Here is a 15,957-nt window from a genome sequence, read left to right on the forward strand (position 1 = left end):
ACAAATCCTAAAGGAAGGAAACACTAAGACATAGTGAGATAAGAATAATGACTAGAACCTGTCTCTGGAAAGACATATTTTATTCAAAACAAACAGAGTAGAAAAACTAGGATGGGGTGGGTGGTGGGTAGTAGTGGAACTCTACACTTAAAAGACATCCTCATGTGAAGAAATGTAGGAGCCATCCAAGGAAAAGAAATGTCCAAAGATCAACTGAGGTAGATTGTCATTGGACTACCTGGATAAAAAAAGAAAGAAGATGAAGGCATTAGGGAAAGAACTAACTAATGTAGCACAGATGCCTGATACTCAGACTTAAATCATAGGTTAGAATGAGATCACCAAGGGAGAGAGTATAGAAAGAAAATACAAGAATGAGTAAAACAGGGTATTGGTAAATCCCTCATAGGGATGGGTGGGAGACAGAGGAACAATGAGTATAAGAGACTAGAAAGGAAAGGTTAGATGATGCATAGGAAAAGAATCAGGAAAAAAAATAATGTTAGATACATCAGAGGAGGACAGCATCTTCAAAATGTGAACTAGATGGGCATCCTTTTTTTTTTCCTTGCTTTTTGGTGAGACGATCAGGGTTAAGTGACTTGCCCAGGGTCACACAGCTAGTAAGTGTTAAGTGTCTGAGGCTGGATCTGAACTCAGGTCCTCCTGAGTCCTATGCCAGAGCTCTATTCACTGAGCCACCTAGCTGCCCCTAGATGACTAATCTTAAATGTTACAGAAAGGTCAAGCAGAAGGACGACTGAGATTCGGCCATCAAAATTTAAAATGAAAAAGATAGTGATCTAGAGAGAGCAGCTTCAGTTTGGATCAGAAATTAGAATACGAGGTGAGTGAGTATTGAGGAAATTGGTAGAAACTAATACTTTCTAAATTATAAAGTGACTTTACTCAGTTCACCTATATGCAAGAGCATCAAAGTAATGAATAAAATGTCATTCTAGCTTTGAATGCCCAATTGTTATTTCTGTGAGGAATATTAAAGGATATAAATAATAGTCAGAATTTAAAAATTTTCATATACTGTTTAAATTTGCCTCAGTTATCATCTCCTTTATGCAAATGGGAAAACAGACAGTGAAATGTTATATACCTTGCTCAAAGATTCAATGATGCAGGAGCCAAGTTGCCTAAATTTAATCCAAGTAAATTTTTCCCCTAAACCACATGGCATTTAAAACAAAATTATCTTAAACTGAAAGTATATCCAATTTGCTGAAAAGGATTTATTAAAAATCTTTTAGAATAATATCTAAACTGTATTTAACATCAGATATTTTCTACATAGCAGCTTGTTTTGCTGTACTTACCCCCTAAACCCCTCTTTTTTATTCTTTTTATAAAGGATGTTTCTCTTGGAAATGGAAAGGGGAAGATTAGAAAATATAGGTGTTATAAAGCAAATGATATCAATGACATACTGTAAAAATAAAACTAACTAAAATTGAAATTTATACATATGGATATGTTTCAATACATACGTACAGATATATATGTTTTCTTTTCAAAATTTTAAAATGTGTGTTTTCTTTTAAAGTAAAATTTTGCTGTCAAGCTTTAGTAAAAAAAAATACTAAAAAAAATGGCTGTAAGGATGTGTCATAGTTTGTTTATTTTTTTTAATAGAAGTGATGCTTCTATTATGTCTTGATTGGCCTAAAGCCATCCCAGTATATATTTGGTTATAATCTCTACTGCTAGAAAACCAGGAATACAAATTGACACCTTTTTTTGTTAGTTAGTTTTTCTGTTTGCTTGTTATTGGGGCTGTCAATTATATAAGAAGAAAAGGGAAGAATTTGTCTTGGCTAAATTCCTAGATTGACATTATTTTAAAGTGGCAGAAATAGGAATGTGCAACTATGAATCTTATTTATTGAACCTCAAAAATGACTTCCTCAACAGCTATTTATGGGAAGGTCTTATTATTGTCTGCACAGCTACCAACTAATATTGAGTCTTCTTAGGCAGATGCCCATAGATTTTATAGTATTTTGTACTTAAGCATGTGATATTTTTCTTTTCCTTCAATTTTTATTTTATCCTTCACACTCTCTTTGGATTCCAAGTCACATCAATTGGATGAATAAAATGCAAAGTCAGTAAGACCACACATATTTTCACACTTGTAAGAAAGGATGTATCCATCCATTAGGATATATTCTGGGAGCTTTTCACAATACAATGTGTTCCATTTTCTTTTCTGTACTCGTTAGAAAGCACTGATAAAGTTCATTTTGCCTAGACTTTTATCACAATTAAATTTTGAATATTTTCTTTTTTATTAGCTCAGAAAGTCAATTATCACTTCAAAAGTAAAGCAAACAGGATGAGAGTATGTCAGAACCTCTAGCAAGAAATGTTATCCTGGACACATCGCTGACAAAAGTAATGTCTGTGTCTCATTGGAATCTGCATGTGCCTTTTTTTTTGCTTGAGTAGGATATGTGCCTTTGCCCATGATTTTTTCATTATGCAGGATACACTCAAAAGTTTGGCTTGGGGGAAACATCACTGTAATCATGGTTGTTGAAATCCTAAGCACAATCCACTAGTTGTTCTCCAAAGATAGTCACTTTGCAGTAGTCTGGGGAACAGAAGACGCAAGAATACATCTAGCAAATATCACATCCACCTGGGTTTTCACTTGTGAGACATAATTTCCTTCTTTTATTTTTCCAATTCACAAAATCTAGGTGGGGACCTATAGCCCTGGACATAGTTACCATTAGTGGCTTGAAATTCTGCCTATTGAGTCAGAGTTTTTAAATTTCAGCAGAAGTATCTCTAGAAATTTTTTGACTCTGTAAGAACCCACTAGTCCTGGCTTTATTTTAAAATGGTTTTGTATAGACTATTTTCTTCTAGAAACTTAGAAATAAAGAGGAAGGGAGACAGGATAATTTGAATGGTAACTTTAGTGGGTGGCAAATAAAGGGAAATGGTTTTTTGAGAGCTATTTTGAAATTTTGGGATATTGCAGAATTAAGTGTGCTTGATGGCAGAAGGGAAAGCGCCTTTAGAAGGAGAGATTCAAGATGAAAAACATAAAGAGAAATAGCAATGAAAAAAGTACTTAGGGAGAGACTCAAGAGTTTCAGTGAAGAGTTAGATTTATCAAGGAGAAAGAACCATCGCTTCTTAAAATTGGAGGAAAGGAGAAGAGGAACGGCAGATAAAAGAGAGATTTGGAGATACTGAGGATAAATGAAAGAGCTCAAAATAGATGATTTTAATCTTCTTGGTAAGGCAGAAGTCAAGGGTATTTGTTGGAAGATGGAAAATACATGTGGAATTGAGATGACTTCAGGAAAGAGGAGATTTAAAAAAACCACGGTATGGATAGAATAAATCAGAGAAGAGTATTAAGTATTGAGAGCTCACTGGAGAGATAAACATGGCATAAAGATCAGTATGCTGTTCCAGAAAAGTCCCTGTCAGATGAGAAATAGGGTGCTGGTGGTCGAGAGAGGATTTCACTTGGGATACATTAAGATCACAATTCTAACCCATGACTGCCATTATTTTTGTTGTTTCATGGAAGCTTTTCATTATTTCTCATTCATGATTAGGGTATCTATACTCGAAGAGAAGTGGGCCATCCAGAAGGGAGTCAAGTGTGTTTATTTGTTGTAAGGAAGCCCACAAACTAACCTATCAAATCTCTGAAAGAGATGAAGGTAGAGGAGGCAGTGAGGCTTGTTGGTGGAAGATGTGGTAGAAATAGTTGCTGTTTAACTCATCTAGGATGAGTTAAAAGTATATGGGAGAAGTAGTGGTGGGCTCATGGGTCATAGAAGATGTTAGTGGTCCAGATCTGGATAAGAATCTTGGACAGTGATGTTGTAGGTTAGGAGGAGAGAGAAATGGGTATGATTGATGATCACTGGAAGAATATGTGGTATGGAATTGGTAGGATGGAGGACTTCTAGAAAAGGAAATGTGACCTCTAACTTTCAGTATACTATGCCAAAACTGTGGTGACTCCACCCTAGTAATACTGGCAGGGTTTTTTTATTTTATCTGCACTTCTATTGGACCCATAAAATGGTTTTATGATTTCCTGTGAATAGATTCTACAACTTAGGAAGAGGAGCTAAATAGCAGGATAGTCCTAGGTTGAAGCCTATCAGGGAAAGAATACTGTAAGTATCTAGAGTCAAGTGCCTATAGTTACTACTAACTAAATATAGGTTCAAATTTCTGAAAGGAGTGAAATAAAACCAATGTAAAGGTGATGGCCTGGGAAATAGAGAGTGATCAAAGAAATGTTGATCTTGGTGAAGATAAAGAACAGGTTCAGAAGAAATGTGGCTTTAAGAGAAGGAAAAGATTAAAAGATAAAGATCATGCAAGTGATTCTCAGAATTAAAGTTCTTAGAAGTGAAGTAATTTGGAACAATTGTGAGGTCTAAATTGTAACCACCCTTGGACATGTCTTATAATCATAGGATTTAGAGCTGGAAAGCACCATAAAGATCATTTGATCTAAATGGCTTACCCATAGTCATATAGCTAATAAGTGGAAGGGCTAGTATTTGAAACCTCATCTTCTGTCTCCAAAAGCAGGTAAGCAACACAGTAGACAGATCACTGGGCTTGAAGTCAGGAAAATCTGAGGTCAAATCATGCCTCAGACATTTACTAGCTTTGTGACTCTGGGCAAGTCAACTAACCTTACAATCTCAATTGGAAAATGAGGTGGTTGAGACTCAATGCTCTCTATGTCTTCCTCAAGTTCTAAATATATGATCCAATGATACAAATCCCATAGTCTCTCATGCTAATGTGTCATGCTAATGCCAAGGTAGATTACAAAATTGAAGAGGTTGAACTTGGAGTCCAGGGAGTTCAGTTGTCATTAATATAAATATTTAAATTAGTGGGGTTGCTAATACTGATTGGAGTACAAAATAAGATTGTTATCTAAGGGCTAAACATCATTAAAGAAAGTGAGAGTATGATTTGAGGGTCAGTAGATGACATCAATAATAACCTCAAATGGGTTTTATGAACAAAGAGTGTGAATTTCAATGAAGATGCTGAGTGATGGCACCAGAGTGAGGATCTGATATTTACCGAGGGAACAAGAAGTATGACAGTTCTTTCTCCTGTTTCTGAAACCAATGGGTCACCATTAGACAAAGGAGCATGAATGAGGTGTCTCTGGGAGCAGGATAAGCCAGTTTTCAGGAGATAAGAGTATAAAGGAAAGATTGCAAGAATAAAAAGGAGTAATAGAATGAGGGTTCCACACAGCACAAGAAGCAAAAAATAAATTTCAGGAATGCAATCTAAATTTAAAATGCTGTTCTCACTTATTATTTTAGAAAATATCTTCATAGTAGCCTTTAATTTTGGTAGAATAATTTGTATAAAGAGGCTACAGAAGTCCCTTGAGGGGCTAAGTTCTCTAAAGCTAAGAGGTTACAATGTAAAATACATAATGGACATGTTCTGTCCAAATATTTGCAATCTGATTTTGATTTTGACTGCCCTCAAAGAAACATTCATTTTACTCCAGATAGTGAAGTATATGCTCTTCTTTAGCAGCCTCTACCTGTGAAACAAACACATTTTATAAATCTCTTCAAAAAACATACATTTGTCAAAATACGAACTTCAGTTCAAAAATGCTTGCAAACACATGTTCAGATTGGGTGACTGATACTACAGTATGTGGAACAGTAACAAGACTAGTTTACAGCAACTAACTAAGTTGCTGGAAAAGAGAAGTCTCTAAACTAGTTTTCTTGAGAGTAAATCAAAATACTACACAGAGTTCATGGGAGCAAAGGGCATATTTTTGCTCTTGGCCCACAGGAAAACACAAAATATAAACCATTGTTTAAAACAAAGCAAAACAAAAAAGCAAATAGTCCATGAATACATTGTGTAACTGAAGGGGGGAGGGTTTCTTTTTTGTTTCCTCTGTTAAAGCATTTCACCCAATACCTAAACATTTAAGTGAAAGGGTATAAATATATTTAAGTGGATTAGGAGGCACATACTTATACTTACAATGTAACCATTACTTAGCTTTTGTTTCTGTGAAAGTAACTTAAATTCCCCTTTGAGTGTATTTTTAAAAATTGTTGTGTAAGGACAGCAGGCTCATGAGCTTCGACAATAAGACATACTCTGAGTCACTGTCTAAATCACTCAGGATACCTTATTCAATTTCTTTCTGCAGAGTTTTGTTGGACTGGTTCCCTGTGTTTTTCCAGACATGATTAGGCTGTAGTGGGGGGTTGTAATACTGAGTCATTATGTGGACTGATGAGGACTTCAGTTCACAAAGGACACATATGCAAGTGTTCACCATATAGAAGTATGCACTGGCAATGAACATCTTCTGTGGTTTTATGTTTCTGTTAACAGAAGCCATTATTTGCCTAGTGTTATTCACTGAGCTTGGAAAAGGACAATTAAATCACAAGACAGAAAAAAAATGGGAAAATATATGTGGCCTCCTATAGGGTGTTCTAAGGTCTCTCCTCTCCACAGGATGGAATTAAAAGGCCTTGCACACACACACACACACACACACACACACACACACACACACACAGATGAATTTTTCTTTAAAAAGTGATTTGAGGATAAATTTTATATTACTTGGCCATGAATCTTTTGTATTGTTCGCCCCAGGCACAGAAATTGGTAATTATTGCTCTGGCTGAAACGTTGGTGAAGGGTACAAGACATTTAGATTTTTAAAAAGAAAAAAGATAGTGGAAACTCTAAGTCAGTGAACTTTACTTTGCTTCATAGCAAGACACTTAAACATACTGTTAAGGAATTAATGAACGTCTAGAAAAGAAAAAGCGATTACAAAAGGCTTCATTAAAAATAAATCAAAAAATCACACACACAAAAATAGATCATTAAAAGGCGTGACAAGGGCACAGAATCTGGAGTCAGAGGGTCTGAGTTCAAGTTCCACCTCTTGCACATCTATGGCTCTGGGCAAGTTCTTTAGCTTCTCCTACTCAAATATGAAATAAAGGTGTTGGATTACAGAGTTTCATAACTCCCTTTTAGCTCCAAATTTATGATCTATAGGTAACCTCATTCAATTGACAGGGTCCTAACTTGTAGATTAGGACAATTATTGAAATTATTTAGATTTTGGCAAAATATTTGCCAAGGTCCCTCATGCTAATCTTTTGGACAAGAAGACACATGGCCTAATCAAGAATACATTGATTCTGAAGTGAATGACAAACCCGAAAAATAGTGGTTAACAGTGTGAAGTCAACTTGGAAGGAAGTCTGTAGTACTATGCTTCAAGGAATCTATGCTCTTTGCTTTTTAAAATTATCATCAGTGACTTGGATAAGTAATCAATGGCAAAGCTAATGTGTTGGATGACAGGGATCCAAAAAGAACTCAATAACCTATAACAATTGGGTTGAATCCAATAAAATGAAATTTAATGGGACATATGTGAGAACTTCACTTAATTTCAAAAACATTGACTTCACAAGTGCAAGATGGAGGAAGTGTGACTAAATAGCCATTCATCCAGAAAATACATGCAGATTTTATCAGACTGCAAGCAAAGACGACCACGATTTCCAAAAATACTGACGTTCAGTCATAGGGCAATGGAGAGTTGTATGGTTTCAATATGTTACCAGTGAAAAACCATGCTGACAAAGTACTACAAAAGTATAATCAAAGAAATGCATCTCTGGAAAAGTTGAAAAAAATTTGTAGTGAAAGCGAGATGTAACTGATGGGCAGCCTGTGAGCACCATTGGTACCCATAAATTTGTCAAGAGGGTAAGACTAAACTTCTTAAGGCATTAGTAAGATCACCTGTTCCACATTTATGGGGAGACATAGGCAAACATTGCACAACATGAGAACAATTTGAAGGGTTTTGATCTGAATCAATGGAGGAAGTGTCATCGGTGAGATCACAGTCCTGCTGAAGTAACAAAGCAAATCCGACATGTATCAGTAGTATGATATGTTTGCCAAAATATCTGATGTAACATTGGGTTGTTTTAAGAGCGGCATGGTATTTTCTAGGTTATATTGACCAACAAGATAGAGGCCTAGCCATTTTCTCCAATCTCCATTAACTTATAATACTGTCTAAATGAATAATTGTGTTCTCAAGACAGTGCGACTAAAAATTAATCCATAGGACAAGGAAATATGCCCAATAATAGCCTAATGAATTAACACTGGAGAAATCTTTGATCTGCAAATCTTTAACCTGATCAGTCAGCAAAATTTTGCTGCCACCCTCCATGCACCCATGAGCTTATGCTTTAGGACTTATACAAGCGTTCCCTTCTTGCTTCAGAGATTCTGAAGGAGAACTTCACTGAATGCCCAGACTTCACTCCTTTTCAATGAAAAGTGACTTTACTTAGCCACATAAATGGGAAAGGGATGAGAATCAAAGAGAGGGAGCAATCAAACTTCTTTATAGTTGAAGTGACCCTGAGATGAGGGAAACCCAAGATTGTGAAGACTCTTCCCATATTACCCACTCTCCTCCATCTCTGAAAAAGATGGCAAACACTAATCCAGTCAAGCCACAGAAAGAAATAACCAGAGTCAGTGAATCAAAAAGAGGGCAACTTGAATTCCTTCACAGGGCCTAAAGAAAAGGGTACTGAAAGCCAGCAATAACCAGCTCTGACTCCACAGAAAGTACACAGGAAGGGTTCATGGCTGGCGAAAAGTAAATTCCTCAACATGGAAGAGGCTGAGGTAGCTTAGCAATCCAGTCATTAGATATTATACCTACCATCAAAAGAGAATGAGTCAGGGGAGAGAGAGAGAGAGAGAGAGAGAGAGAGAGAGAGAGAGAGAGAGAGAGAGAGAGAGAGTGTTCAGGATCAGGTCACATAATTCACTTAGTAAGACAGCTGGCATTTCTGGAAACCACATTTCAGGAGGAATATTGCTAAACTAGGGAGTATCTTCAGAGGATGATTAGGATGTTCAAGGAACCTCTACTGTATGAAGCATGGTCAGATAACAGTTTCACTAGATGATATATAAGGTCGCTGCCCACTCTGAGACTCTGTTTTAATTGATACAACAAATAAAATTTGAACACAAGTTGAAAGATTCATGATTGTTTAAATTTAGTTCTAAGCTTGGGCCACTAAATTTTCAATACTTCTTAAACAAGGCAACGTCATTCTCTCCCTTCAAATGCTCAGACAGCCTAAGAGACACTCCCGTTGAAAACAGTCTTGGAGCCAAGATGGCAGAGTAAGAAGTAAGTCATTCTCACCCTCTCTTATTGACCTCTGAAATCCAAGAAAATATCACACCAGGAAAAACCCTAGAACAGCTGAGCCAGCAGAAAGACAGGGTGTAGCAGTCTTGTAGCCCAGAAAGCTCAGGGGATTAACGGGAAAGGCACCTCTCTCTCTGGGGGAGGGGGATCAATAAAGCACAGGAGGTGCCCCAGCAAGCCAGCAGCAAGCCCCATCTCAGCAAACCAGCAGGAGATCTTGAGCCCCAAGGTGGTGGAGCAGGCAAGCAGCATCAGGATCCCCTGATATTCCCACTGAAATAGAAGACTTTCATTCCTTTGTGATGAAAAGATGAGAGTTCAACAGAAAATTTGATCTTTAAATACAAGATCAAGAGAGGCAAAAAAAAAGTAAATGATGAGCAAGTGGACTTCAGAAAAACCTGGAAAGACTTATTTGAACTCAATGCTAAGTGAGATAAGTTGAACCAGGAGAACATTGTACACAGTAACAACTACACTGAGTTGACTGACTTTGATAGACTTAGCTCTTCTCAGCAATGCAAGGATCTAAGACATCTCCAAAAGATTCATGATGGAAAATGTTATCCACATCCAGAGAAAGCACTTTGGAGTCCAAATGCAGATGGAAGCATACTATTTGCTCTCCTTTTCTTTTGTTGTTTTGTTTTGTTTCTTCTTTCTCATAGTTCTCCCATTAGTTCTAATTCTTCTTTACATCATGACTAATGTGAAAATATGTTTATATGAATGCATAAGTAGAACCTATATCAGATTACGTTAAAACTCAAAATCTTATGGAAGTGAATGTTGAAAACTAAAAGTAAATTAATTAATTTTTAAAAGTCTTATATTTACCAGATATTGATGGTCACAACAACAGAACTACTTCTCTGTCTGAGTGGATCGGGTTCAATGTCATTGTCTGTATCTGTTGCTCTTACTACTAATTTGTATTGGGCTTGAATTTCTCTGTCTAATGAATCCAACAATTTTATTATTCCTGAAACAAAAGTACAAAGAAGTCTGTTATATGGTTATCGAGAAATTCCAATATTCACCTGATATTAAGTCAAAGAAATGAGAAAAATATAAGATGAAAATGAGTACAACTTTATGTTATGAGGAATCAAATGATATAATTTATTTAAAATGCTTTGCAAACTATAAAACATAATAAAAAATATAGGTTAATACTGGGATTTGGAACTAGATCTATGATTTCACTGAAATACCAAACTCTTTCTACCAATGTATATTAGCACCTGTTCTGCAATTTATGGTTTTAGAGAGTTGCCTGTGATACCGAGAAGTTAAGTGATGGAATTTACAACCAGATTGTATCAACAAAAATTTGAAACAAGGTCTTTCTTACTGCAATGACAGTTTTTTGAGCTATTACACAAAGCTATCTTTCTGTTTTTATAACCTAGGGCTCATACCCATTTGCATCAATGTTTCCTTATTGGTAAACTGAATGATTACTTGATTTTACATGTCTGTATCTCATGCAGACAGAATTATAAAGAGTCTAGATCTTCCCAAATCTTCCCTTGAAGCCAGAACCTAGAAGACTTAGAATAATCAAATTGTCATTCTATCTACCAATAAGGAGAACTTTATGCAAGTTGCCATAGTTCTAGGTTACATTCTTATTAATAGAAACAAAAATATTTTTCAAATGCATATTTCAAAATGATATTCTGATATCACCTGTGTTTGGTTCGATGTAAAATTTGGAAGTTGTCCCCAGATTACCTCCATCAATTGTATATCTTATGTTATTGAATGGCCAGTCTGCATCTGTAAATACAATTCTCCCAATAAGAGTATCCATTGCACTGTTTTCAGGTACACTGAAGGTAAAAGCTGACATGTTACTAATTGGATTTAATTCATTTCTATGTGTCACCCATATAATAATTGTAATAGTAGCTGTGGAAAAAGAAACATTTTTACTTCCTCATGTAGCTAAAACATCAATCCATGTCATTCAGGTTTTGCATTTTCTTAATTTAAAAAATCCTAAAAATGGCTTTTCTTAAATTTTTAAAGTAGATTTTAACTTCTTATTTATATAACTGTACCATATGAGTTTCCTTTTATTGTTTACTCAAATTTTTATTCAAATTAAGAATTTCATGTTAACGACCAATAAAATTTTGTTTCTAAACTCATATATCTATGTACATGACCTACAGTTATTGTGCTGAGTATGAGTTCCAAGCTTCCCTTCTCTCCTACCTAGTTTTTTTTTTTTAGGCAATTGGGGTTATGACTTGCCCAGGGTCACACAGCTAGTAAGTGTCAAGTGTTTGGTCAGAGGCTGGATTTGAACTCAGGTACTCCTGACTTCAGGGCCGGTGCTGTAACCTCTGTGCCACCTAGCTGCCCCCTCCTACCTAGTTTTTTAACTTAGCACTGAAAGTCTAATAAAGAAATAAAAAAAATAATGTCCATATATAAAACCATATTTTCTTGACTCTGATTTAACTGATTCAAACAAGTTGAATTTAATTTGAAACAGAGAACAAATTATATCTAAGTTCATTTTTAGACACTTTTATATACCAAGTACATTTATATACCTCATAGTGTTGTTCCATCAACTGTTATTTTGTCAATAAAGTATGAATAAGCCACACCCTAAAAATCTATTCCTTATATATTATTCTTCAGTAAATTCCAGTAGACCAGACAAATCCTGCTCTGGTGTCCAGTTTGAGACCTTGTTCATCACTTGCATTGTTAAATACCATAGTGATATGTTGGGTGCTTTCCATGAGACACTCACTAATAAACAGTCCCATTCACACCTCAAAAACCAATACAAATGCCAATTTTCTTCATGAAACCTGATCCCTCTCTCAGTAACAACTTCCTCCCATCAGACCCTGAACAGTTTTTCTTCGTACTTCTCTGATTTAATTCAATTCATCTCAATAAACATTTAGGAAAATGTGAAGGAAGAGAGAATATTTTCAGCTAAGACATTCAGGAAAAGCTTGCTGGAGGATATGGCACTTGAAGAAGGAAGATTTTAACAGGATAATTTGAAAAAGAAGTATGTTCCACATAAGGAGATGGCTTATGAGATGAATAGAAAGTTGAGTTCAAGAATACGTGTAATCTATTGTGAATGGAGTATAAAATGAGTGAGGAGGAATGATGTTAAATCAGTCTCAAGCCAGATTTCAAAAAATTTTGAAGCAACTAATGAATTTCTTTCTTTTCTTTTTAGTTCCTGGCCCTAACATATACTTTATGAGGTATGCAGACCATTGTTATTTCACTTCCAGCTACTCTCTGGATTCTCTGAACTTTTCTACTTCATCCCCAACAACCTTCCCCCCGCCCCACCTTTCCAGTCCATGTTATGTGTTATCTTTTTCAATTATAATTTAAGCTCCTTGAGAGGAAACTCCAAATCTGGCACTGTTCTATCCACTAAAAAAATAATTAAAAGAGGAAAGACAGTAGAATTAAGAGGGATTGGGAAAGGCTTCTTGCAGAAGATGGGCTTTTAGTTGGGATTTAAAGGAAGCCAGTGAAGTCAGGAGGCAGAAATGAGAAACTTTCCAAGAATGGCAAACAGAGAGAGGAAATGCCCAGAGACAAGATATGGATGACTTCATTTGTGGACTAGCAAGGAGGCTGGATAGAAGTATAAATGGTGGCAAAAAAAAAAGGTGTAAGAAGACTGGAAAGGGGATGTTGGGTTTGGTTATGAAAGTTATGATTCTAGAGATGATACAGAATCATTGGAATTTGTTGAGAAGAGGAGTGACATGGTTAGACCTATGCTTTAGGAAAATTGCTTTGGTGGCTGAATGAAGGATGGATTAGAATGGGAAGACACTTGAGGCAGGCAGACCCACCAGCCGGATATTGCACTGGTCCAAGCACGAAGTAATGAGGTCCTGCTTCAGGGTGGTAGCAGTTTCAGAAAAAAGAAGGAGGCTTATTCAAGAGATGTTGCAAAGGTGAAATCGACAGATATTGGCCACAGATTGGATATGGGGGGTAGGGGTGGGGAGGCAGAGGTTGAAAGATAGCGAGGAACTGAGGATGACACCTATGTGAACTGGGAGGATAGTGGTGCCCTGAACAGTAGGAAAAAAGTTCAGATTTGTGGGAAGGTTTAGGGTAAAGAAAATGAATATAGATTTGATCATTTGAGTTTATGATTTCTATTGGAATGCAGTTTGAAAAGTCTGAAATGCAGTTTCATGATCCGGGATGGAAAGCACTGAATTATTTCTTATCTTCTAGACATACTCTTACCTCCCATAATGCCTCTCCCACCCCATCCCCACTTCAGGATTCTTGTGCCTGTCAGATAAGCCGGCATATCTGCTCCTCTAATACCTTGGTTCAACCAGTTGTATTGCCCAGATCAACACTAAAATCACATCAATGCAAACACTAAAGTTTATTAAAGCTTTTATAATATCATTCATTTTTCTATTTATAATATTGTTGCTATATAAATAACCGTACCCTGAAATACCCTAGTTCTGTAAAACTATTTAGCAACTTCCTTCATTATATGCTTATATACTCTCCAGTTCAGAATCCATCTTATCCAATTGTATTCTTTTCCTGAGAAAGCCCTCCTTCATACCCCGAATTAAGAAATGCCTGATTTTGGCTTTACCTTTAAATGACTGCAATGCTCTGTTTCAACAAATTGGGAATTATTCGCCAGTTCAAGATCCAGATTGCCATTGGAGTGTGTAAATTTCATTTCTAGGGGTTATTAGGTTATATTTACTCAGGGCTTTATTTGGCAACTATCACATTTAATCTTGTTTGATATTTACCCTCCTTAATTCAGGACAGTACAGATTTTTCCATTGGGTATTCTTGTCTTCCCTTGAACTTAGACATTAAGGCAGAGGTTTTTTGTTTTGTTTTGTTTTATTTTGTTTTGTTTTTAAGGTTAACACACGGTAATATATAATTCCATTAAATGCCAAACTTCTACTTGTTGTTCAGTTATTTTCAATCACATCCAACTCTCCATGACCCCATTTGAGGTTTTCTTGGCAAAGATACTGGAATAGTTTGCCATTTTCTTCTCCAGTTCTTCTCTAGAGGAAAACAGGGTAAAGTGAAAGACTTGCCCAAGGTCACATAGCTAATCAAGTATCTGCGGCCAGATTTGAACTTGGGAAGATGAGTCTTCCTGACTCCAGGCCACCTGACTCCTGACTCCACTGTGCCACCTAGCTGCCCCTAACTTCTAGTATATTTCATGTTTTCTGTTTAATAGATTTAAAGCAACTATCAGCTTCTAAATATTTTGGAGCTTCTGCCTTGTTAAAAAAAAAAAAAGATGCTCATGCACTATATCCAATAAATAAATAAACAACGAAGCTCTTATTAAAGGCAATATTTGCAAAGGAAAATACCGTACAACTCAATGTCACTTCAACTCTTCATCTAGTATGAATTCTTCAACAATCATTTATGGCCTCTCAATATTTGGCAACTGTATAATGCTTTAAATAAGACCCTACAACAGTCCAATTTCAATACATCATCATAAGGTAATCTGGACTATCACTATTTCCCATGCAATTTTAAGAGAGTTAAACAATTGTCATAATGAGGAAGTCAAAAGAACCTGTAAACCTAAGCAAGTTTAATCTTAATCTCATATCAGTTGAAGACACATAGCAGAAAAATGAAAAACAATTGCTTGAAATATGAGTACATTTTAAAATGGAGATGAATGGTGGAAGTGTATTAAAAGTATCAGCACATAAAATAGTAAATGGTAGAGAGAAAATGGCTCTGCAAAAAGCTGATCATAAAACACATTTATGTCATACAATTCTAAAAATATTTAGAGATGAAACTGGAAGGAATACAATGAATTCATACATATCCACACACACATATATGACAGTGGAGCCAACACACTTAAACTCTATCATCTCACTCCTCAATGTGTTGCTCAAGAAAGTGAACATGGCACTTATGGGAAAAAAAATAGCTGAAGCTAACTGACAAAGTCTGTCTTTGAAGTGACTCAATTTTGAAAAACCTGAGTGGTTAATAATCAAGATATCTCAAAGGAGAGAAAGCACTAAAGTACTAGAATGAGATAGTTTTATAAACAAAAAAGTGATTGAGAGGACATCTATAACGGCAGACTGACATGCATCCTTTCTCATTTCCAAAAAAGTTTGTGACAGTGATACACCAAATATAATGAAGATAAAGAAAATAAGAGAAGAAAAGGTTTTCCAATTATATCCTGCAACAGATATCTTCACATTTATGTACCTGAAAACTGCAAAAAAAAATATGATTCTACTTAGTTTATTGCTTGTTGGCAATTAAAAAGCGTTTAATTCAATAGAGTAAAATGCAGCCTTAAAGCCTCTCTTTCAACTAGGTATTTCCCAAGTAAATCTTAAAGATAAAATAATCGAGATAACTTCTCATTATTAATGTTAAGTGAGCAACAGAAGGAGATTATCAAAGTACTTGTGACTGTCAGAGAAACACATTTCTCTAAAGTTGTTAAATTTCTCCAAGTGCTCTTGTTTACAGATGGCATCATGCTTATTTCATCAAACCTGAGGAAACTACAACACCCTAAACAAGATAACTATACTTAGGTAGGTATTATTAGGTTTGGCCCAATACTACACACAAATTTAAAAGAACGTAAATCA

General features: G+C 35.8%; 1 protein-coding gene across 1 annotated transcript in view; it reads right to left on the bottom strand.

The window, feature by feature from the left end:
• LOC110206901 (cadherin-related family member 4-like) overlaps nucleotides 1–15,957 on the bottom strand; it is a 126,284-nt gene that overhangs the window by 52,291 nt on the left and 58,036 nt on the right. The window contains exons 15-16 of the mRNA XM_078150012.1: nucleotides 10,982–11,203; nucleotides 10,126–10,271 (exon numbers count right to left, since the gene is read on the bottom strand). Coding sequence (XP_078006138.1) covers nucleotides 10,126–10,271; nucleotides 10,982–11,203 — 368 coding nt within the window. The remainder of the gene's footprint in view (nucleotides 1–10,125; nucleotides 10,272–10,981; nucleotides 11,204–15,957) is intronic.

The sequence above is a fragment of the Phascolarctos cinereus genome, unplaced genomic scaffold (assembly GCF_003287225.1).
Source record: "Phascolarctos cinereus isolate Bilbo 61053 unplaced genomic scaffold, phaCin_HiC Scaffold_1;HRSCAF=81, whole genome shotgun sequence".
Taxonomy (NCBI): domain Eukaryota; kingdom Metazoa; phylum Chordata; class Mammalia; order Diprotodontia; family Phascolarctidae; genus Phascolarctos; species Phascolarctos cinereus.